Here is a 25097-nt window from a genome sequence, read left to right on the forward strand (position 1 = left end):
GAGCAAGTAAAAAATCACTTAGAAAAGTTAGATGCCTGCAAGTCACCAGGGCCTGATGAAATGCATCCTAGAATACTCAAGGAGTTAATAGAAGAGGTATCTGAGCCTCTAGCTATTATCTTTGGGAAATCATGGGAGACGGGGGAGATTCCAGAAGACTAGAATGGGGCAAATATAGTGCCCATCTATAAAAAGGGAAATAAAAACAACCCAGGAAACTACAGACCAGTTAGTTTAACTTCTGTGCCAGGGAAGATAATGGAGCAGGTAATTAAAGAAATCATCTGCAAACACTTGGAAGGTGGTAAGGTGATAGGGAATAGCCAGTATGGATTTGTAAAGAACAAATCGTGTCAAACTAATCTGATAGCGTTCTTTGATAGGATAACGAGCCTTGTGGATAAGGGAGAAGCGGTGGATGTGATATACCTAGACTTTAGTAAGGCATTTGATACGGTCTAGCATGATATTCTTATAGATAAACTAGGAAAGTACAATTTAGATGGGGCTACTATAAGGTGGGTGCATAACTGGCTGGATAACCGTACTCAGAGAGTAGTTGTTAACGGCTCCCAATCCTGCTGGAAAGGTATAACAAGTGGGGTTCTGCAGGGGTCTGTTTTGGGACCGGTTCTGTTCAATATCTTCATCAATGATTTAGATGTCGGCATAGAAAGTACGCTTATTAAGTTTGCGGACGATACCAAACTGGGAGGGATTGCAACTGCTTTGGAGGACAGGGTCAAAATTCAAAATGATCTGGACAAATTGGAGAAATGGTCTGAGGTAAACAGGATGAAGTTCAATAAAGATAAATGCAAAGTACTCCACTTAGGAAGGAACAATCAGTTTCACACATACAGAATGGGAAGAGACTGTCTAGGAAGGAGTATGGCAGAAAGAGATCTAGGGGTCATAGTAGACCACAAGCTTAATATGAGTCAACAGTGTGATACTGTTGCAAAAAAAGCAAACGTGATTCTGGGATGCATTAACAGGTGTGTTGTAAACAAGACACGAGAAGTCATTCTTCCGCTTTACTCTGCGCTGGTCAGGCCTCAGCTGGAGTATTGTGTCCAGTTCTGGGCACCGCATTTCAAGAAAGATGTGGAGAAATTGGAGAGGGTCCAGAGAAGAGCAACAAGAATGATTAAAGGTCTTGAGAACATGACCTATGAAGGAAGGCTGAAGGAATTGGGTTAGTTTAGTTTGGAAAAGAGAAGACTGAGAGGGGACATGATAGCAGTTTTCAGGTATCTAAAAGGGTGTCATCAGGAGGAGGGAGAAAACTTGTTCACCTTAGCCTCCAATGATAGAACAAGAAGCAATGGGCTTAAACTGCAGCAAGGGAGATTTAGGTTGGACATTAGGAAAAAGTTCCTAACTGTCAGGGTAGTTAAACACTGGAATAGATTGCCTAGGGAAGTTGTGGAATCTCCATCTCTGGAGATATTTAAGAGTAGGTTAGATAAATGTCTCTCTGGGATGGTCTAGACAGTATTTGGTCCTGCCATGAGGGCAGGGGACTGGACTCGATGACCTCTCGAGGTCCCTTCCAGTTCTATGAGTCTATGAGACTGAAATGGGGGAAGTGCTGAACCCAGGCTAAAGGGATTTTTAGTCTATGAATGGAACAACTGGGGTTTCTAAGCTTTTAAGCCAGCGCAGCTTGCCCTTTAAGAATCCACAGCCTGCTTGTATCATCATTTAGGGTGAGAATTTGCTATTCATATCCTATCTATGTAGTATAGTAAGCTTAGTTTGCATGCTTTATTTGCTAAGTAATCTGCTTTGATCTGATTGCTATCTCTTATAAACACTTAAAAACTATCTTTTGTAATTAATAAACTTGTTTTTGCTTTGTCTAAAACCAGTGTGTGTGGAAGTCATAACTCGAAGCAGAAAGCTGTTGTATATTTCCTCTCCACATAGATCAGCACAGGTGGCGATGCCGTCCCAAATACAAAAAGAGCTCCAGCACGGACCGAACGGGAGATACTGGATCTGATCGCTGTATGGGGAGACAAATCTGTTCTATCAGAGCTCCGTTACAGAAGATGAAATGCCAAAATGTTTGAAAAAAATCTCCAGGCTACACAGTGCTGCGTGACAAGCGTAACGGAAAGCCAAAGAATCAAATGGACGGTCATGGAGGGAGGGAGCGGGGACTGAGGACTCCAGCTATCCCACAGTCCACAGCAGTCTCTGAAAAGTATTTACATTCTTGGCTGAGCTCCCAATGCCTGTAGGTTCAAACACATTGTCCAGTTGGTTCAGGGTATAGCTCGTCAATGTACCTCCTCCTCCCCCCACGTGAAATAAAAGGGAAAAAAATTGTTTCTTGACTTTTTTTTAACGTCACCCTATGTGTACTGAATGCTGCTGGTAGACGCGATGCTGAGGCAGTAAAGAGCAGTATCCGCTCCTCTTCCCTCCCCAGTGGCAGACGGTACAATATGCTTGATAACTGCTGAATACCCCTGGCTGGCCTCACATGAGGCCGGCCGGGGGGGGGCGCTTGGGTAAAAATAGGAATGATTCCTGGTTATTCCCAGTAGATGGTACAGAACGGCTGGTAACTGTCTTTATCATAGCAACTGGGGGCTGAGCTTCAATCAGCCCCCTCCCTTTCATGTGTAAAGAAAAGATTCTGTACTGCTTGGACTATCATAGCAGTGGGATGCTGGGCTCCTCTCCCCCACACTGCTTAATGTCCTGCCTGGACTATCATAGCAGCTGGAGGCTGCCTCCCCCTCATTTTATCTCACTAACAAGTCACTGTTTCTTATTCCTGCATTCTTTATAACTTCATGACACAAATGGGGGGGACACTGCCACAGTAGCCCAGGAAGGTTGGGGAGAAGGAAAGCAACGGATGGGGTTGTTGCAGGGGCAACCCCCGTGAATGGCATGCAGCTCATCATTTCTGTGGGATCTGACACGGAGCAGCTGTGCTCTCTGGTTCTCTGATACACTGGTTCTCTAGTACAGTTGCCCCATATTCTAGGCAGGACTGACTATTTTTAGATATCATAAAGGAGGGATTGACTCGGGGAGTCATTCCCAGTTTTGCCTTTGCGCCCCCGGCCGACCTCAGCCAGGGGCACTCATGATAGCAGCAGACGGTACAGAACAACAGATAGCCGCCATCTCACTGCCAATTTACAATGGCAGCAGACGGTACAGAATGACTGATAACCGTCTCTGCTATCATGCAAAAGTAAATGAATGCAGCTGTGTAGCGCTGCAGTATCGCCTCTGTCAGCGGCATCCAGTACACATACGGTGACAGTAAAAAAAAGCTGAACGGGCTCCATGGTTGCCGTGCTATGGCATCTGCCAAGGCAATCCAGGGAAAAAGGGCACGAAATGATTGTCTGCCGTTGCTTTCCCGGAGGAAGGAATGACTGACGACATTTACCCAGAACCACCCGCGACAATGATTTTTGCCCCATCAGCCACTGGGATCTCAACCCAGAATTCCAAGGGGCGGGGGAGACTGCGGGAACTATGGGATAGCTACGGAATAGCTATCCACAGTGCAACGCTCCAGAAATCAACGTTAGCCTCAGACAATGGACGCACACCATCGAATTAATGTGCTTAGTGGGCCGCGTGCACTCCACTTTATACAATCTGTTTTACAAAACCGGTTTATGTAAAATCGGAATACTCCCGTAGTGTAGACGTACCCACAGATTCCTTTTGTAACGTACCTCCAGTTTTCTCTGGTATTTCTCACATTCTAATTGACACTGTGAGAGATTCTTTGCTGTCTCTTCTTGCATGAGTTGAACACGTTCACTCTCAAAGGACTTTAATTTACTTTGATGGAGAAGTTCAGCCACCTTGCTTTCTGTGCTGAGTTGCAGCTGTCTGTACCTGAAAAAAATCAAAGTACTTGTGTGGTTTGACCAAAAGGAAACATGTAGATACAGCAAAAAGATACCTGTAAGTCTTTTCAGTATATGGCACAGATTTCAGCAAAGAGGAGAATCTTTGTTAAAAAAATGCGGAGTTTAACAACCACTGTTAAGATTAAACTATACATTATCTCTATTTGGAAGTAATAGTTCTTCAAGCTGTCGTTTGTGTGGATCCCACTCTAGGTATGTATGAACCTCATGTATAAGAGATCAGAATCTTTCAATACAAGTGTCTGTTCGCCCGTGCCTGTTCCCTGTGTGTCCTCATGCTCACCCACATAAGAGAATAAAGAGCAGAGCAACCACCCCTTAGTTTCCTTGCTATTTTAGAATCCCAGGTAAAGATGACTCTGAAAAAGCAAGGATTGAGGGCTGGTCATGTGACCCACATGGACAACCTCTTGAAGAACCACAGTTCCTAAAAATGAACCAGAGTTCTTTGTAAGGTGACCAGACAGCAAGTATGAAAAACAGGGACAGTGGGTGGGGGGTAATAGGAACCTTTATAAGAAAAAGACCCAAAAATCAGGACTGTCCCTATAAAATCGGGACCTCTGGTCAGCCTAGTTCTTTGAGATAAGACTCTGCATGCTCATACTTGTGGGATGAAGGCACCTGAGTTGCAAGCTTCCAGAACCTTCTGGAAAGCAGTGTCCACTTGGGATACTCGCCTCCTCTTTCTCTCCTGATTCCTGGAGAGTTCCCAAGGAGATAAAAGGGGGAGTGGCCCCAACGACCTCTCAGTTCCTCCCACTAATTCCTAACCTGAGACGCCAAAGTGGGGAAATTAGGCAGGGAGTGTGAATATGCAGAGACTCATCTTGCAGAACTATGGTTACAGGAAAGTAACCTTTATTTCTTCTTCAACTGGCCTCCAGGAACGTGGGCTGACACTAGGAGTACTAGCTAAACCAGGACAGCAGAACTGCCAAAAGAGTAAGTAAGTCACTTCTATCTTTTTGCTCTCCCAAGACACACTCCCTGTTCCCCCAACCCTAAAAAGAAGAATTTTTTTTTGCTAAAAACCACATATATAGCTGCAGTATCAGCCGTACAATATGGTGTGACAGACACAGCATTAGGGAATGCCACAGACCCTGCCTTTGTCCTGGATGAGGGCTGACAATTCCAGGAGGCTGAAGCTCTGTCAGATCATGATAATTCTGAAACATTGTGCACTACATGGATAACCTTTAGACTGTGACAGACTGACTCCTCTTGTGTCAGTTCCATCTCTCCAAGGGTTTGAGGAATCTGTAGATAAGCTTTGGCTCCATCTGGACAAGGTATGTAATGGAAAACTTACCAAAAGGTAAGGTACAATTGGAACACTTGTTGGAACACTAGAAATCAGGAAGAGTTCTGTCAGGGGATTAGCACAATCAGAGAGCATTTTACCCCAAGCCATACAGTCCTATTATCCACCTTGTATGATATATGACAATTTGCACTTAACACTGTAGCCAGGAAATAAACCTCACACCCCATTATGTGTAGGTGATGGATGTCTTGACCATTATATGTGTCTGTTTATTCCAAGATGAGAGGGAGTGAAGCAAGGTTTACTGAAACATTCTGAAATGCTAAGCTGACTGTTCCATTGGAAAAAACACCTCATCTATCAGATCAAAGAAAGACTTGGTTAAGTTAAGGATAGATGCGCCTTGATGTTTCTACTATCCTGACAGGGGGGCGATCCAAAGCTAGACACTGCATCCTTCATGGTGGAGTCAGTACCAGACCTATTCCTAGCTTAGAATGAGGAGCTAGTTATAACTGAAGATAAGTAGCCCAGAGCTCAATATAAATCTAATAAAATTTCCTCCTATGAGCTATCAGATACATGGATCATCAATATTTATGATGATGTATCCAAGGTCTAATCAGTGGTTCTCTTAGCTTCTCATATACAGCTTTAAATCTAAACAGGGATCTACAGTACTCTGTAACTTCTCCACAGAACCTTGGCAATGCACCTTTTAATTTCCTGAAGAAGATAGGTCTCTTTTTTGCCTTCCCATTCGAGGGCTATAGAGAAGCTCTGAAGCCAATGGGCAGTTCTTTCTGGACAGATCTAGGGACACTGTAACCTGTTTCTCCTGCAGAGACTGCATAGCAGAGAAATCTTCAGATTGTGACATCTCAGAATCAATAGAACTGAGATAGATATAGTACACTCACATTGTAAAGGAGTTTCTGATCCAGGCATTACTTCTTAGACTGCCAGCTGTTCAACAGCTAGAATCTTCTAAACCTAGTCCTGGGAAGGGGTGTGAATTAGCCTTTAGGGATAGGCTGGGAACCCAAGAGAACTTCAACAGTTCCTATGAAGAACTATTGGAACTGACAGCTGTGGAAAGAAGCAAACTGGAATCTAAGATTTATGATAATAAATGAGCGTAAGACTCAGTCCCTCTCTTCACAGCTACAGGACGAGGGTTTGATATACAATTATCATAAGGGGCAAACACACTTTCAAACAAAGCAGAGCATTGAGTGTGTGTATCTGAATATGACCAAATGGGAAGCATGATGTGAAAACACTGTCCTATAGAGACCCATCAACCTTTGATCTGATCAAAAGCTTGTAATGCATTTCTCCTTTCCAGTATTGTAAGGACTCCATACTAGATCTGCTTGCTCATGTTAAGCACAGAATCAGTATTGTAAGCAGTTCTCAAAAATCATGGTTTTGGAAATGCAGAATGGGACTCCCCTGACCTGTGTGGATCTGAGGCCTCACTGGTATAGAACAGGGATCGGCAACCTTTGGCACACGGCACACCAGGATAAGCACCCTGGCAGGCTGGGCCAGTTTGTTTACCTGCCGCTTTGGCAGGTTCAGCCGATCATGGCTCCCAATGGCCACGGTTCACCGCTTCCCGCAGCCCCCATGGGCCTGGGACGGTGAACCGCGGCCAGTGGGAGCCACGATCTACTGAACTTGTGGATGTGGCAGGTAAACAAACTGGCCTGGCCTGCCAGGGTGCTTACCCTGGCGAACCATGTGCCAAAGGTTGCTGATCCCTGGTATAGAACCACCAGACAAGTGATTCTCAACAATCAAAGATGCCAACTCTTCATGCTGGCTGGAACCCAGGTAATAGGATGTTTTCAGCAACCCTATTTGGCAGTCTTGCATGTTTGGCTGTCAAATTTGGATCCAGGATCTGACCCTGAATCTGGATTCATACATGTCAGCCCTCAGATCTGTACGCAGCTTTTTTTTTTTTTTTTTTTTTTAGAAGCTCCAGATCTGTGCTCCATTGCAGATCCAGATCTTGATCTATAATTGGCTGCCAGAGATGTTTTAAGATCCAGCTCCTTTGGAAACTGCATCTAATGACCAGAAAGCCACTTTAGGCACACTGTTAGGTCTCCTAGGCCAACCTGATCTTGACAGTGACCAAATGGATATATTTCTTCCATGGGAGAAGAGGCAGTCAAACCGGCTCCTGAAGGACACCTCTTCAGAGCTGATGCTGGATTTACTCAGTGCCAGCTTAATTGACTAGGCCGGTAGAGCTTCCCCCATGAGCAGGAGAGCATGAGCCATCCTCCCAATCCTGCGTGTGCAGACAAAACCCATGACAGATGGGCATCTCCGCTTTTCTTTTAAAAGAAATAAAACAGGAATGACGAACTAATTATATAAACAAATAGCGCAGGGACTTTGAACCTAAAAGTGGGACTACGCAGTGGCTATTCGAAGAAATAACCTTTTTTGCTTCTTTGACAATGTGCCTATGTGGCTTCCACTCTAGGTGACTGGAATTTAGTGTCCCACTTGGAAGATGGGATTGACTGACACTAACTAAACAGTACCCCTAACACTTCTCTACCAAATTTGGCATCTGATCTTGGAGCCAGTTAGAAGACATGGTTTAAAACAAAGGAATTACTCCAAGTAGCTGGCTCGCAGATTTCAGATATGAGAATGTTTCTATACCAGGCAAAGGAGGCAGCCTGAGCGCTATGCGATTTGATGTCTGGAGGAAGAAGTGTACTAGCAATGTGAGAGCAGATCGAAATATAATAGGCATTTAGATATTCCTTGAGAAGAAATTGCCTGTCTCTTATTAGTGCTACTTATGGAAAAAAAAAAAAGACTGCTTTTTAAACAGTTTGGCCCAGATTTTTAAAGGTGTTTAGGTACTAAAGATGCAGATAGGCAACTAGCGGTCCTTTGACCTATCAAGACAGTAACTATACTCAAGGGTACACACTGCTTGTTCCATCTCACTGCTATGGGCAGTAAGAGGGAAAGAAAAGATTATGGCTGACCTACACATTATGTCCTCAAATGTGGGGGACCCAAGGACATGCATGGCACAGCAAAACCAACTCCTATTCAAAGATTCCAATCTCACATCCGGAGTGAGATCCACTTAGACAAAAACTTGTAAACACTGAACCATATTTGTCTTTTCAGGCCAGGCTGACACAGTAATCATAAACTGGGTCCCTATATCAAATGGGGACATGCTATCTCCCCCTGCACCATTGTCTGTGCTGTTGCCAAGAATTGGGGCATACATATAATTATTTATACTATTGCTGCACACAGAATTTCCAGTCATGGATCATTGTGCTAGGTGCTGTACAAACATAACAAAAAGTCAACCTGTGCTCCAAACATCTTACAACCTAAGTAGAAGACAAGAGACAATATATGGATAGAGACAGACAGACAGATGGGGTAGTGTCAAAGGAAACAATGAGAAAATATTGATCAGTATAACAGGCAATGATCTCAGTGTGACATACTCAAGATACAATCCAGATTAATGATTAGCAATGTCAGCCCTACCCTCTAACCTGGGATGCCCTTTACATTGCTGTTTGCTGCTGTAGTCTCCAGCCTGGACTGCTTATAAACAGCCTCCAGCATGCAAGTCATTCCCCGCTATGTGTGTGTGTGTGCTGCAGCCATCCAGCCAGCCATACTTGGCTCTCACCAGCCTTAGTTATATTGCAGGGTGACCTCAACATACCCAATCTAAGATTTCCCCCCAAGAAATGTATGTTCTATACTGCCCAGCCCCTCTCCTGGATAGTACAAGCTTATATAAAGTCCATCATTTTATTAATAGAAATGATATGCACACATCTTGCTACCCCAAATGGAGTTTCCCAAACACTTCGATTTAAACACTCGATTAGATAAAACAATAAAACAAGTTTATTCATTATAAAGAGATAGATTTAAGTGAGTACAAGTAATGAGGTGTAAAAGTCAGAAATGGTTACAAGAAAAATAAAGAAAATGTAACTAGTGCCTAATTTAGTAAACCATGTTCAATTCAAAGCAAGTTTTTCTCACCGCATGTTCTCAGCTGTCTTACTAACCACCTTAGGTGGGGACCCCTTCTCCAGTTCAATGTCTCCCTTGTCCCATCTGCTGTAGTGAACCAATGGACAGAGAGAAAAAGAAGGGGTCTCTTGGGGTGTTTGTCCCCCTTTTTATAGTGTCAGACCCTCTCCCCCTTGGAAAGGATTTCCATCTGAGATACAGGAGAGAGAGAGAGAGAGAGAGTGTCTATAGTAAAGGACAGGAATAGGCAAACTTTTTGGCCCGAGGGCCACATCTGGGTGGGGAAGTCGCATGCAGGGACATGAATGTAGGGCTGGGGAAGGGGATTGGGGTGCAGGAGGAAGTGCGGTGTGTAGGAAGGGGCTCAGGACAAAGGGTTGGGGCAGACGAGGGGTGTGGGTGTACGAGGGGGCTCAGGGAAGGGGGTTGGGGTGCAGAGTGAGGCAGAGGGCTCAGAGCAGGGGGTTGGGGGCAGGGGACAGGAGGGATTCGGAGTGCAGGCTACAGCTTGGTGCCACTTACCCGAAGTGTCTCCGGGGTGGCAGTGGCATGCCCTGGCCCCACGCAGCTCCCAGAAGCAGCCGGCACCACATACCTGCAGCCCCTGGGGAAGAAGAGGCAGAGGGCTCCGCGCGCTGCCCTCGCCTACGGGTACCTCCCCCGAAGTTCCCATTGGCCGCGATTCCCCGTTCCCAGCCAATGGGAGCTGTTGGGGGAGGTGCCCACAGGCGAGGGCGGCATGCGGAGCCTTCTGCCCCCGGCCCCCCAGGGGCCGCAGGGACATGGTGCCAGCCACTTCTGGGAGCAGCATGGGGCCCGTGGTGCCACAGGAGTGGCAATCCCATGGGCGAGATTCAAAGCCTGGTGGTCCAGATCTGGTCTGCCGGCCATAGTTTGCTCTCCCCTAGTAAAGGACGTCCCCTGATGCTCTCTCCCACATGTTAGAGGTTCTTTTGTTTTCCTTCCTGCTTGGTGACGTGGTTTACTGCCTAAATGAAAATTAAGCAGAGCACACATTCCTTTGTTTGAGACAGGCCTGTCTGCCAATTTCAGTTTAGGAACATGTGTTAAGATCACCATGCAACGGAACTTTACAATTTCACATACAATATTCCCACACATTTTATCAGTATAATACTGACCAGCAAATTATGGGTTTTCAAATGATCTCACAAGGCACACTTTGTACAAAGATTATTACAATAACGTGCAGGGTGTGGATATGGGTACATTCTGTCACACTCAGCAAGCCAGCAGCCTACCCATTGTCAAGATCTTTGTCAGCATTACAGTAGATAATAATTTTAAGGAGGGATTTGAAGGATGATGATGAGTTAGTTCTATAGATGTTTACACAGAGCTTCTCTCAAGTGTGAGTGGCAGCACGTGAGAAAGCAAGAAGGTGCTTGTTTGAAAATGTAACAAGTGGGGAATGGAGGCTGACATCATGAGCTGACTGGAGGTAGAAGTTCATGCAAAGAGACAGGTAATACAGGCAAAGTCACAGGCGAGGAACATGATCTTTGCAGCAGTATTTTGAATGGGTATGAGCAGGATAAGATTGTATTTGTCAAGGCCAGAAAGAGGGATGTTGCAGTAATCAAGATACATGATGCTGAGAACCTGGATGAAAATTTTAGCCATGTGGATGAAAAAGAATGGCTGTTTCTTAGGGTTTGTCTACATGAATATTTAAGTTTGTGACAAGCTGGGGTTTAAATTTACTGAGCTTTTTCCTGCTGCACACTCAATGTCCAGGCAGTAAAAAATTCCATAATATGAAAAAAAAAAAAAAAAAAAAAAAACCACCCCAAAGTTGAGAGAGAATCTTTTGTCTTTAAATTTCAGTGTGTTTCTGTTTCTCTTCCTCAAATTAGCAACTTATTTCTATGTCTCAGTAATATGAGATGGAAAAATATACACAATATAAACTTTAAAAATCATACAGCAAATTGTCTTTTAAAGCAATTAATACTAAATACACCTTACTTTAAATTAATCTAAAACTTAAGTACCAAAAATGGTAAAATATCTGTTACATAAAGCACAACAAACGCAACATATTTCCTCTGTCCTTCTTCCAAAAAATAAGACATAAAAAGCAATTAAATTCTGGACACAGTTACAAACAGAAAGAATATTCAGATTCTTAAAATACTCCCTCAAATTATCAGGTAAAAGACATGTGAACATTCAGATGTTTGTGTTCTTGTAAAACACACACACACAAATACAAATGTAGTTCATTAGTGACATCTGAACTGAAACTAAGATATGTGTAATGTGCTTCCATAATATCAGTTGCAGGGACAGTGTAGACAAGGTAGCTAGCTCTCCTTCAGCTATCTCGACTTCGATGAGTCAGTGCTTTTCTAAACTATACTTGAGTTTCAGAGAAAACTACCACAACCAGTTGGTTTATTTCCAGCCTCACAGTAGACTGTGGATAAACATGTGTGTTACGTATAATAATGAAGCACAGACTGGTTGTAAATATTACTTTTTTCAAACACATCACCCGTATTTAATTCAGATGTGCATCAGAACATCTTTTGATGGTCTATCATCCAGGAGAGAACGAGAATTGTTTTGATACCACTAGTTTAGTAAATGAGACTACACAGACATCAAGGAAATCACTATCCCATTCCAAGAGAAGCAATGGAGACTGTCACAGGTATACAACCTTGGGCCATTCCTTACAGTTTTAAGCTGCATGGTAGGAAGACTACATGAAAATGTCTGTGAGAGCAGTCTTGACACCAGTAGAACAGAACTTGTTTCTCATAAGCTCTGCAAACAAAAAACCTAGTGCCAATTAACATTAATACCAGAGTGCTAGATTATGGGCTATCATGGTAAACAGAATCTTCAATGATTATCAAAATTATCATCCAGAAGTGTAAAAACTCTAAATATAAACAACGTCAACAGAAGCTGCTCAGTGCTCTCACTTTTGAAAAATCAGGCTATTTATTTAAATTAAAAATGTCATTTCTCTGTTCTTTCCAGAAATGTATTGAGCGTTTTACATTTTAAGTTGTTATACTATTATTTACATTTTATCAGACATCTAAAAAGTTAAAACAATTTTACACATTACTACAAACCTATCAGTCTTGGCTGATGATGTTTTATTGTAAGAAATTTCTTCTGAGGAGAATAAAATCATTATAGGGAGGATTTTTTTTAAAAAAGTAAGCTTATAACAAGACTGGTGGGAGTAAAGAAGAAGAAATAAAAATCTAAGTCTTGGCAATACCTATAAGCTTTGGGATAAGAGTTGTAGGAACACCTAACAAAATAGTTATGGAAATCTTTGTCTCTTGGGGCCTCAACCAGTCACTCCCGCCCTTTGTGATCCTCATTTCTACAAGGGAACCACAGTAAGGAGGCCTGAATTACTAGTTGTTTATGGCTTTTAGATTCACTCAGTTTCCTATTTCTTCATTTTCTTTCCTTCCTCTCCCTCTACAGATGGGCCTCAATTTAGACAGTATTTTTTTGGATGGTTTGTTATGCACGGTCAACTAATTGCAACCCTTTATTTTTGTACACGGTTTGGATTCACTTTTACACAGTGTAGTGTGGTTGCCAAGATGTGCAGATGCACCTAGAATCAGCTGGTCACTTCTCACCCCCCCCCCACCATACTGCTCTCAATCTGATCGGATATTGTCTCTTAAACATCATGTTGTCCGTTTTGCCTTTACCCGTTATTTATCACCCTTAATAAGTGTCTACCATGAGCTCAAAGAGGAAATTGAGAGAAAGTGGCTCAAAAAGTTATGCATCATGTGTGAAGAAGCAGAAACAAGTGCTGACTTTAGTACAGAAATGGAAATGTTGGATAGGCTTGCTAAGGGTGAAGGCTCATCATCCATGGCTAGGGCTTATGACGGAGGTCAGCAACCTCTGGCAAGTGGCTCACCAGGGTAAGCACCCTGGCGGGCCGGGCCAGTTTGTTTACCTGCCGCGTGGGCAGGTTCGGCCGATCGCGGCTCCCACTGGCCGCAGTTCGCCGTCCCAGGCCAATGGGGGCTGTGGGAAGCAGCGCAGGCGAGGGATGCTAAAGTGTCATTCTGTACTTGTGATACTACCATACAATAGATGGAGAAAGCACTGAACATGCGGATTGAGGACAAGCACAGAAAAGAATTTAATTGAATGAGCCAGTGATTCAAGAGATTGTACGATCACTTAAAACAGGATGCTGCACCAAGGAATCTAACTTTATAGCCAGCAAAGAATGGTTTGAGAAGTTCAAAAGGAGATATGGCTGCATAATGACAAATTGGTCTGCAGACAATGAAGCAGCAGCAGGGTTTCCACCTGAGCTGGCTGAACTCACTGAGGAGAAAAAAGCTTGCTTCAGTTTGTAACCTAACACAGATGAGACAGGCTAATTTTGGAGACAGATGCCAAACAGAATTTGTCTTTCAAAAAATGAGAAATCTGCTCCCAGTTTCAAGGTTGCGAAAGACTGAATGATCCTTCTCATCTGTGGCAATGCAATGGGGGATTTTGTGGTAAAGCCAACGCTACTTTACCAAGTCCAGAACCCCCGTGTGCTCAAGGGAAAAGATAAATATCAGCTAACAGTGTTTTGAAGGTCTAAATCAGCATGCGTGGGTCACTTCAGTGCTTTTTATGGACTAGTTTCATAATATTTTGTGCATGAAGTGAAATGCTACCTGGCATCAAAGAACGTGGCTGGTCCTACTGATCCTTGACAAAGCTCTGGGCCACCCTGCAAGCCTTCAGGCTGCGCAGCCCACAGTGGAGCTGTTTTTCCTGCCTCCAAACATCACATCATTCCTCTAGCCCCTTGACCAAGATGTCATCGCAACTTTTAAAGTTTATTACATTCACCGCACCTTTCGCTGCATCCTAGATGCTATGGATAGTGATCCAAGTTTAACAGTGACCCAGTGCTGGAAGGATTAAACCATTGCACAGTGTATTAAAAATATAAAAGAGTCTCTGGATGAAATAAAGCCTTCCACCATCAATGCATGATGGTAAAACTTGTGGCAAAAGGCAGTGAACGATTTTCATGGCTTCCCTGAAATGCAGCATGAGGTGGAGGAAATTACAGAGCTGGGTTGTCGTGCTGGAAGGGAGCAATTTGACAATCTCCAGGCAACCACTCGAGTCCCACACCACCAAGATCAATGATGAAGAGCTGATTCAGTCAAGCACCAGTGAGAAGGACAGTGAGGAGGTGGAGGTGGCACTGAATCTGCAGTTGACAATGAAGATAAGGGTTTTCGATTGGCCAAGAAACTCAGACTTTTTTTTTTTTTTTTTTTGCGCTAAGGATCCGTTCATGGAACATAGCTTGAAATTCAAGAGAGAGCTTGAGGGTACACTGGCTCCTTACAGGAAATTTACAAAGATAGGCAGACGAAAGCTGAACTGACCATTACCAGTTTTTTTTCCATGTCTTCCGGCACGAACTCCACTCCGCTCCCCGGGTGTGCACCTGAGGCCAGGAGAGCCCCTGGCGAGAGTGTCCATCGTCCCTCACAAGGCCGGCTTCAGAAGGTAAGAGGAGGGAGCTCAGATCCTTCGTACCCCATCACTCCTGCCTCCCTCCCTCATCCCCGTCGTTGGCCACCGACCTGAAGCCTGGGCAAACTCAAGTGTCCCATGCTGATCACGCCATTGCTCCACACTCCTCGGCCACCCGAAATGAACCCTCGGAGTTCTGACTTCAACAATATCAGCATTATCATCATATCAAGTTCATCCTCAACATCAGTAAAGTTTAGTAGCAAGTTTAAATTTTATTAATTTTTTTTAATAAAACCGGTATTAGATAAATTAGGGAGGTCATCTTGTGAGCCTGGAACCTAAACCCTTTTTTCCCCCATAGACCCATAGTATCTTTTTACTTAATTTCTATTTGCACAGTGTTTTTTCAAGAAGGCAACCACTGTGTAAATCAAGGCCCAACTGCATAACCAAACCAGTTTTCTTCACTTATGACTACTTTTATTTTTTTCCACACTCTCTTTCCCTGGCCTCTCAAGTTTGTGTACCTCTCTCATCTCTTCCAGTCTCTCTCAGCTATTCTTCCATTGTCATTTTGAGCAGAAGAAATGGACCTCAACAGCAATCTCTGCAAAACTTCATCTTCCCTTCTCCTTCTTTAAGAGGACTTGAACACCTCTCTGTTCATTCCTGTTGGGATTGGAGAGCAAAACCTTATCCCGCAAGTATTCTCTACTCTACTTCAGTACACGAGACAAACAAGTCAACTCTTCTCTCCAAACACTTCGACTATGGGCTTGTCTACACAGTGGGATAATGCACCCTCCGGAGTGTGATTTCTCATGTGCACTAATGTGTTACACATTAACTGCTCTTTATGATAGCACAGGGGTCACCAACCTTTCAGAAGTAGTGTGCCGAGTCTTCATTTGTTCACTCTAATTTAAGGTTTCGCATGCCAGTAATACATTTTAATGTTTTTCTCTCTATAAGTCTACAATGTATAACTAAACTATTGTTTTGTGTAAAGTAAAAGGTTTTAAAAATGTTTAAGAAGCTTCATTTAAAATTAAATTAAAATGCAGAGCCCCCCGGACCGGTGGCCAGGACCCGGGCACTCTGAGTGCCACTGAAAATCAGCATGTGCCGCCTTTGGCATGCGTTGCATAGGTTGCCTACCCTTGTGATAGCACCTGTCACTTGGTGACATGTACTGGGCAGGTCACTATGTGGAGCAATGGAAGAAGCAGTCTTTTTTCCCAGTGTGGAGGAAAGCAGTCAGAATGGTGGTGCTGCTGCTACTTTTAATGGCACTGTTAAAATTAATCTGCCAGTGTCCCTCTAAATATATACTTTAAGAACTGCTTTGAGATCTTTTAGGTGGGCTTTTATTCATTTATTTATTTTTAATGAAGACAGATTCATCCCTTCATTGTATAATTTGTTACAGCGTAGCATTTGCCCTCCTACATTTTGAGGTTATCATGAAGACTTTTCCTTAACTAGAATCTAGGTGTACATATAAAGAAATTGTTTTCCTTTAAATTTAATTTAGAAGAATGAACTATTGCATGTAAGCCGAGTGAGATGTGACGGTTCTCAGGGTACCCATGATTATGAGTCACCTTGCTGCCCCCTGGCTCTAGAGAGAGAGGTATTTGCTTGTGGGGGGCTAACGCCCAGCCACCAACACCAGAAGCCTGCTAGCCACTCAAGCACTCTATGCCGGGCTATGCAAATCCTGTCTCTGCCTTGCAGATTAACGATAGGTGCACACCAGTCCCTGAGTCTCTTTGAAGTGTTCACCCTGTGATATGTAGTCCCTGGCACTTGCAACTCAGAGAAATCCCAGCTCCTCTGCCCTCAAAGTAGCAGTGAACCTCAGTTTACTATTTTTACCTTAAGCCCCTGCTCCTGTATAATCCACAGCACTTTTAATAAAATAATAGAAGGTTTAATTAAGAAAAAATGGAGATTCTGCTAGAAAAAAAAAGAATGATGGAAAACAAATGGTTACAATGCAAAACTAAGTCATAAAATGCACACTAGGATCTAAACTTATTAATAGCTACCTTTACTGTCTAATAAAGTAGGTTCCTCCTCCTCCCTGAAGTTCAATCTGTTGCAGCACTGGTTGGCTTCACAGGAACAAGGATCTAGTCTTTCATGAAAAACATCCCTGTTCAACAAGAAGTCTCCAAAGTGAAAAGATACTTTTCTTTCAAAACCATAAAGTATATTTCCAATACTGTTATATTATTGCCTAAATATTATCTGTACGTATATCTTGCAATGATTATAAGTCTTAATAAGTTATGAGATTTATGTAGATACCTTACATTTACCCTTTACAAATAAATACCCTTCAAGACACTTGTGTGGTATAAAGAGTTTGTCGGGCCTGAGATAAAAGTTGTTTTGCACAGAGCAGTGGACTCTTTGCTAAGGGGCCTTCTTCTCAGTTGAGACCAGCCAGTTTGGACTTTATACCTAGGATTTGATTAAAAGCATATTCTAGTTACTACTGTTCTCTAGTTAACTTTGTTTTGTGGTATGTGCAATTATTTTACCTTTTTTGTTGCATAGGTACTTTAAAACCAGTTTAAATAGAAGAAGGTGTTTAACAATTTCCCCATACTACTTTTTCCATTATTCCATTCTCAGTACTCCATTATAATTATTAAAGCCTGAACCAGGTTGAAATCAGACACTTTATCTTGACCTGAAAGTCACTCATCAGGAGTACAGTTAAACTTGCCACAGCTAAGAAAAGCTAGTATTCCCCTATAAAGCTGTTATTTTCTGACTAATGCTAGGTTTTGGTATTCTCTTTTGGGCATAACAGCTTTCCTGAAAAGACTAGGTTTTTCCTGATCTACAGAAGCTTCCAAGAGTTCTGTCAAAAAGTGATTGCACCTCAAATAGACATGGGATGTTAGGTTGCTGAGGCATTAGGCTCCAGTAGGGACTGATGATCTTATCTCTATGCATTTTCTGACCCCTACTGGGAATCACCTCCTCTCCAGGACAAAGAAGATATCTTAGTTGAAAAGTGGCATTTTCACTTGCTTTCTTCAACCTGATCCCTATAGCTGCTAATGTTCTGTATTTTTATACCTGGCTTCCACACAAGTATCACAATCAAAATTACAAATTAAAGCTTCCCAATAGTTCCATAATACAGGAATTGTACCAGTTTTACAGAGACTGTAAGACTGAGGCCTGGTCCACACTACACAGTTAAATCAATTTAGACAGCGTTAAATCGATTTAACTCTGTACCCGTCCACACTACAAGGCACTTTAAATTGATTTTAAGGGCTCTTAAAATCGATTTCTGTACTCCTTCCCAACGAGAGGAGTAACTCTAAAATCGATATTACTATATCGATTTAGGGTTAGTGTGGACAGAAATCGAAGTTATTGGTCTCATTCCTTTAATGTAGCTACCCAGAGTGCACCGCTCCGGAAATCGATGGTAGCCTAGGACCATGGACGCACACCACCGAATTAATGAGCCCTAGTGTGGACGCATAAAATCGATTTTATAATATCGGTTTTATAAAACCAGTTTTAGTAATTTTGATTTTATGCTGTAGTGTAGACGTAGCCTGAGGCTCAAAGTGGTTTAGGGACTTTACCAAAGTCACATCCCAAGTCTGCGGCAGGGTAAGCTTTAGTACCAGATCTGATTCTCAGGCCTGTAGTTTAACCTCCAGGCCATTCTTTCTTAGACTAGAAAACTCCCTATCTGACAAAACAGGATAGTTAATTCTAAGGCAAGTTTGCTAGAATTAACAAAGAAAAACTATATTCAGTGACAAGTAAGCTTGCATCTAGACACATCCCATATAGCCGAAATCTTTAAGCATATAAATAAGTTAAGGGGAAAGACTTCTGCATTCCTTTGCATCTTCACACCGTGACAGCAAATGTTGTCAATAATGCACCCCAACATGTCATCTCCAACAGATGCCAAAAAGCAACACACACACAAATTTCAAACTTGCATGCCTGCTAGCACAAAACCTTTACTACGACCTCATATGCCTAATGAATGATGTCAGCACACCTGACTGTCACTCATTCCATACATTTGGGAAGTTATTCTGCCTTAACACTGCTGAGTTTGCAGTTAAGGTTGTGTGTTAGAATGTAAGCTTGAAGAAGTTACTGTATTTAAAAAAATCAGGGTGCGAGTGCGTGTCGGGGCAGGGTTGGAGTCACACCTCAGTAATACGACTTAGCGGTGGTTCTCTGGGCCAGGTCGCCCAGTGGCGAGTCAGCAACCAGGGGTAGGGGAGCTTAGGCTCTCCTTGCTCCACCAGGCTCTGACCCAGGGCCCTGTGAGTAAAAGTTTAACTATGCAGCCAAGGGGTGGACACCTATGCCTACTCCCTGGGCCACTTCCTACCCCAGCTTCAGTTCTTCCCCTGGTACCACTGGTCTGCATCTGAATTACCCCGGAGTCCTCTCTGATCGCACTCCAGAGGGCTTTCCTCTATCAGTTGAGGACCATTGTTTCCAGCACCCGCATCTGAAGACACTGCAGTGGTTTGGCAGCAGGGCCTGGTCCTAGTCATGTGGATCCCCAACATCTTCTCTGAGGGAGCTTGCAATATACGACTACTCCCCTGCTCTGTCTGCCTAGAGACTGAGCTGCTTCCTTTTGAGGTCAGTTTCCACTGTGAGCATGTCCAGCATGGAAGTCCCCAGAGCTGCTTAGTTCACCAGCCTGGGGCTCATGCATGCCATCACAGTGTGCCAGTGGAGATCCCAGAGTCTTTCTGGTTTCTTGCAAAAAAGGTATAAAGAAAAGTAAGACTATCAGGTGAAAAAAGGCCAAAAGAGTGACTTCTGTGTCATTTTTTATCAAACCAAAATCAAAAAAATGAAATAGTACTCAAAGTTTAAATTCTATGGGTTATTTATTTTTTATTTATTTATTTTGTTTGGTTATTTCAATTAGAATCATAGAATATCTGGGTTGGAAGGGACCTCAGGAGGTCATCTAATCCAACCCCTGCTCAAACCAGGACCAATTCCCAACTAAATCATCCCAGCCAGGGTTTCGTCAAGCCTAATCTTAAAAACCTCTAAGGAAGGAGATTCCACCACCTCCCTAGGTAACCCAGTCCAGCTTCACCATCCTCCTAGTGAAAAAGTTTGTCCTAATATCCAACCTAAACCTCCTCCACTGCAACTTGAGACCATTACTCCTTGTTCTGTCATCTGGTACCACTAAGAACAGTCTAGATCCATACTCTTTGGAACCCCCTTTCAGGTAGTTGAAAGCACCTATCAAATTCCCCCTCATTCTTCTCTTCTGCAGACTAAACAATCCCAGTTCCTTCAGCCTCTCCTCATAAGTCATGTGCTCCAGCCCCCTAATCATTTTTTTGTCCTCCACTGAACTCTTACCAGTTTTTCCACATCTTTCTTGTAGTGTGGGGCCCAAAACTGGACACAGTACTCCAGATGAGGCCTCACGAATGTCGAATAGAGAGGAATGATCACGTCCCTTGATCTGCTGGCAATGCCCCTACTTATACAGCCCAAAATGCCATTAGCCTTATTGGCAACAAGGGCAAAATGTTGACTCATATCCAGCTTCTCCTCCACTGTAACCCGTAGGCCCTTTTCTGCAGAACTGCTTCCTAGCCATTCGGTCCCTAGTCTGTAATGAACAGCGAATGGGATTCTTCCATCCTAAATGCAGGACTCTGCACCTGTCCTTGTTGAACCTCATCAGATTTCTTTTGGCCCAATCCTCTAATTTGTCTAGGTCGCTCTGTATCCTATCCCTACCCTCCAGCGTATCTACCACTCCTCCCAGTTTAGTGTCACCTACAAACTGGCTGAGAGTGCAATCCACGCCATCCTCCAGATCATTCAGGAAGATATTGAACAAAACCGGCCCCAGGACCGACCCTTGGGGCACTCTGTTTGAAACCGGCTGCCAACTAGAGATGGAGTCGTTGATCACTACCCATTGAGCCCGATGATCTAGCCAGATTTCTATCCACTTATAGTCCATTCATCCAGCCCATATTTCTTTAACTTGCCGGAAAGAATACTGTAGGAGACGTATCAAAAGTTTTGCTAAAGTCAAGGAATAACACATCCACTGCTTTCACCTCATCCACAGACCCAGTTATCTCCTCATAGAAGGCAACTAGGTTAGTCAGGCATGACTTGCTTTTGATGAATCCATGCTGACTGTTTCTGATTGCTTTCCTCTCCTCAAAAAGTGCTTCATAATTGATTCCTTGAGGACCTGCTCCATGATTTTTTCAGGGATTAAGGTGAGGCTGACTGGCCTGTAGTTCCCCAGTTCCTCCTCCTTCCCTTTTTTAAAGATGGGCACTATGTTAACCTTTTTCCAGTCATCTGGGACCTCATCCAATCACCATGAGTTTTCAAAGATAACGGCGAATGGCTCTGCAATCACATCCGCCAACTCCTTTAGCATCCTCGGATGCAGTGCATCCGACCACATGGAGTTGTGCTCATCCAGTTTTTCTAAACAGCCCCGAACCATTTCTTTCTCCACAGAGGGCTGGTCACCTCCTCCTCATACTGTGCTGCCCAGTGCAGCAGTCTGGGAGCTGACCTTGTTCGTGAAGACAGAGGTAAAAAAAAGCATTGAGTACATTAGCTTTTTCCACATCCTCTGTCACTAGGCTGCCTCCTTCATTCAGTAAGGGGCCCACACTTTCCTTGACTTTCTTCTTGTTGATAACATATCTGAGGAAACCCTTCTTGTTACTCTTAACATCTCTTGCTAGCTGCAACTCCAAGTGTGATTTGGTCTTCCTGATTTCACTCCGGCATGCCTGAGCAATATTTTTATACTCCTCCCTGGTCATTTGTTCAATCTTCCACTTCTTGTAAGCTTCTTTTTTGCATTTAAGATCAGCAAGGATTTCACTGTTAAGCCAAACTGGTCTCCTGCCATATTTACTACTCTTTCTATACATCAGGATTTTTTTCCTTGCAACCTCAATAAGGATTCTTCAAAATACAGCCAGCTCTCCTGGACTCCTTTCCCCCTCATGTTATTCTCCCAGAGGATCCTGCCCATCAGTTCCCTGTGGGAGTCAAAGTCTTCTTTTCTGAAGCCCATGGCCCGTATTCTGCTGCTCTCCTTTCTTCCTTGTGTCAAGATCCTGAACTCGACAATCTCATGGTCACTGCATCCCAGGTTTCCATCCACTCCCCTAGTTGGTTCCTCCAGCACTTGCACCAGGAAATTGTCCCCTACACTTTCCAAAAACTTCCTGGATTGTCTGTGCACTACTGTATTGCTCTCCCAGAAGATATCAGGGTGATTAAAGTCTCCCATGAGAACCAGGGCCTGCGATCTAGTAACTTCTGCTAGTTGCCGGAAGAAAGCCTTGTCCACCTCATCCCCCTGGTCTGGTTGTCTTTAGCAGACTCCCATCACGACATCACCCTTGTTGCTCACACTTCTAAACTTAATCCAGAGGTTTTTGTTGTTTTTTTTTTTAAATACAATAAAGGTTTAAAACTCCTATACAACTGAAATCTGTAATGGAATGTTAACTATAAATATATTATTCTAATATGTAAACTAAGTTATATTAAAATCACCTACACATTTAAAAATATGAAAATTAATAGTAAAGGACAGAACACAAATATTCAAATACACTCCCAGTTCATACAATCTCTTAAATAAAATAATATGAAATTTAGGAGCTAAGCAGGGCCCCTGACTATCCCAGCCCTCAAACCTCTGGAAGACAGACAGCACAAGATAGCAACATCTTGTGCAGCTCAAGAGCATTTCTTTAATCCTTTGCATGCAGAGCAGGAACATCAGCTTCTCCTAGCTCTGACTCTCTACAGAGCTTATGAGCTCCACTGGATCCCCAGTTTCATGTGGAATGATCAACACAGTCATTCAATTTCTCCTCCACTTCTCCTTGCCCTGCACAGACTTTATAAAGTGCAATTGAGCCATGTGAAACTTTATAAAGAACCTGTTACTACGCCAAACAGTAAGGCCTTTTTTTTTTTTTTTTTTTTTTTTTTTAAAGAATCGGAAATATAGGACTGGAAGTAAGTCATCTAGTCCAGTCCCCTGCTCTGAGGCAGGATTAAGCATTATTGCGAACATCCATGACAGATGTTTACCTAACCTGTTCTTAAAAAAAACTCCAGTGACAGAGATTCTATAACCTCCCTAGTTAATTTGTTACAGTGCTTAACAAATCCTTATCGTTAGGAAGGTTTTCCTATCTTACTTAAATCTCCCTTGCTGCAATTTGAGCCCATTACTACTTATCCTGTCCTCAGTGGTTAAGGAGAACAATTTATCACCCTCCTCTTTATAACAACTTACTACATATTTGAAGACTTATGTCCCTCCTCAGTCTCCTCTCCTCTAGATTAAACAAAGCCAATTTTTTCAATCTTCCCTCATAGGTCATGTTTTCTAGACTTTTAATCAATTTTGTTGCTGTCCTCTGAACTTTCTCCAACTTGTCCAAATCGTTCCCAAAGAGTGGTGTCCAGAACTGGACATACAAGTCCAGCTGAGGTCTGTCAGTCCTGAGCAGAGTAGAAGAATTACTTCTCGTGTCTTGTTTACAACACTCCTGATAATAAATCCCAAAATGATGTTTACTTTTTTGGTTTTGGTAACAGTGTTATATTGACTCGTTTAGTCTGCGATCCACTATAACCCCCATATTCTTTTCTGCAATACTCCTTCCTAGGCAGTCATTTCCAATTTTGTGTTTGTGCAATTGATTATTCCATCTTAAGTGTAGTACTTGGCATTTGTCCATATTGAATTTCACCCTATTTATTTCAGAACATTTTTTCAGTTTGTCAAAGTCATTTTGAATTCTAATCCTATCCTTCAAAGTACAAGAAACCTCTCCCAGGTTGGTACTTTCCACAAATTTTATATGTGTACTCTCTATGCCATTATCCAAATCATTAATGAAGATACGGAATAGAACTGAACCAGGACAGATCCTGTGGGACTCCATTCAATACGCCCTTCGAGCTTGCCTGTGAACTATGGATAACTACTATCTGAGTACGCTTTTCTAACCAGTTGTGCACCCACCTATTATAGTGGGTTTGTCTAGGTTATATTTCTCAAGTTTGCTTATGAGAAGATCATGGGAGACAGTATCAAAAGCCTTATTAAAGTCGAGATATAGTTGGGCCTCAATTTACACGGTTGTTACATTCTTGAAAACATACCATGCAAATAGAAATCACGTAAAAATATACTAAGGGTCTATGGGAAAGATGGGTTTAGGTTCCAGGTTCACAAGATGACCTTCCTAATTTATCCAATACAGGTTTTATTAAAAAAAATTTAATGAAATTTAAACTTGCTACTAATCTCTACTGATGTTGAGAACAAATTTAATTGATGATAATGCTGATGTTGTGAAGTCAGAACTCTGAGGGCTAATCTGAGGAGGCCTGGGAGTGTGGAGCAGTGGCGTAGCCAGGACGGGACACTTGGGTGGGCCCCCATTTCAGGTGGGTGGGCAGAGGCAGAAAGGCAAGAGTGATGGGGCAGGAGGGATCACTACCATCTCCCTTCACTGTCTCCAGCCAGCATCGCTGGGGGCGATGGACACTCTGGCCGGTCAGCCTCCCCACCCCCCCCGCTAGGCTCCAGGCCCGCTCCCCGGCTGGAATGCTCAGCAGGTGGAGTGGAGCAAGCCCCCGTACCCTAACCTCCTCCCTGGCTGGAAAGTTGAGCAGGCAGTATGGTTCAAGCACTTGACTGCCCAGCTGGAGCACAGGGTGGGCGGGCAGGGTGGGGAACATGCTAGGGCTGGAGCAGAGCCCGGGTTGCGGAGAGAGGGGGACGCAAAGTGGGTGGGCCGCATCCCACTGAGGCCCACCTGTGGCTACGGAGTGGAGTTGGTGGTGGAAGACGTGTGAAAAAAACTGGTGATGGTCAGCTGTTTGGCCTTCTTCTGCATATCTTTGAAAATTTCCCTGTAAGGAGCCAGTGCACCCTCAAACTCTCTCCTGAATTTCAGCTACGTTCCATGAATAGATCCTTAGCAGAAAAAAGGTCTCCGAATTTCTTGGCCTATCAAAAAGCCTTATCTAGACTCTCCATTGTCAGATGCAGCTTCAGTGCCTCCTCCACCTACTCGCTTTCCTCATCACTAGTGCTTGACTGAATCAGATCTTCCTCACTGATCTCAGTGGTGTGGGACTTGAGCAGCTCCTCTATCTCTGTTGCCTGGAGATTGTCAAATCCATCCCCATCAACATGACAACCCAGCTTTGTAATTTCCTCCACCTCATATTGCATTTGGGGGAAGGCACAAAAATCATTCATTGCCTTTCAC

General features: G+C 43.3%; 1 protein-coding gene across 2 annotated transcripts in view; it reads right to left on the bottom strand.

Moving 5' to 3' along the window:
• The window catches only part of PIBF1 (progesterone immunomodulatory binding factor 1), a 194208-nt gene that overhangs the window by 92968 nt on the left and 76143 nt on the right, over window positions 1-25097 (bottom strand). For both annotated transcript variants that reach the window (XM_050948385.1, XM_050948386.1), the window contains one exon: window positions 3717-3882. In XM_050948385.1, coding sequence (XP_050804342.1) covers window positions 3717-3882 — 166 coding nt within the window. The remainder of the gene's footprint in view (window positions 1-3716; window positions 3883-25097) is intronic.

Source organism: Gopherus flavomarginatus, chromosome 1 (assembly GCF_025201925.1).
Source record: "Gopherus flavomarginatus isolate rGopFla2 chromosome 1, rGopFla2.mat.asm, whole genome shotgun sequence".
NCBI classification, from domain to species: domain Eukaryota; kingdom Metazoa; phylum Chordata; order Testudines; family Testudinidae; genus Gopherus; species Gopherus flavomarginatus.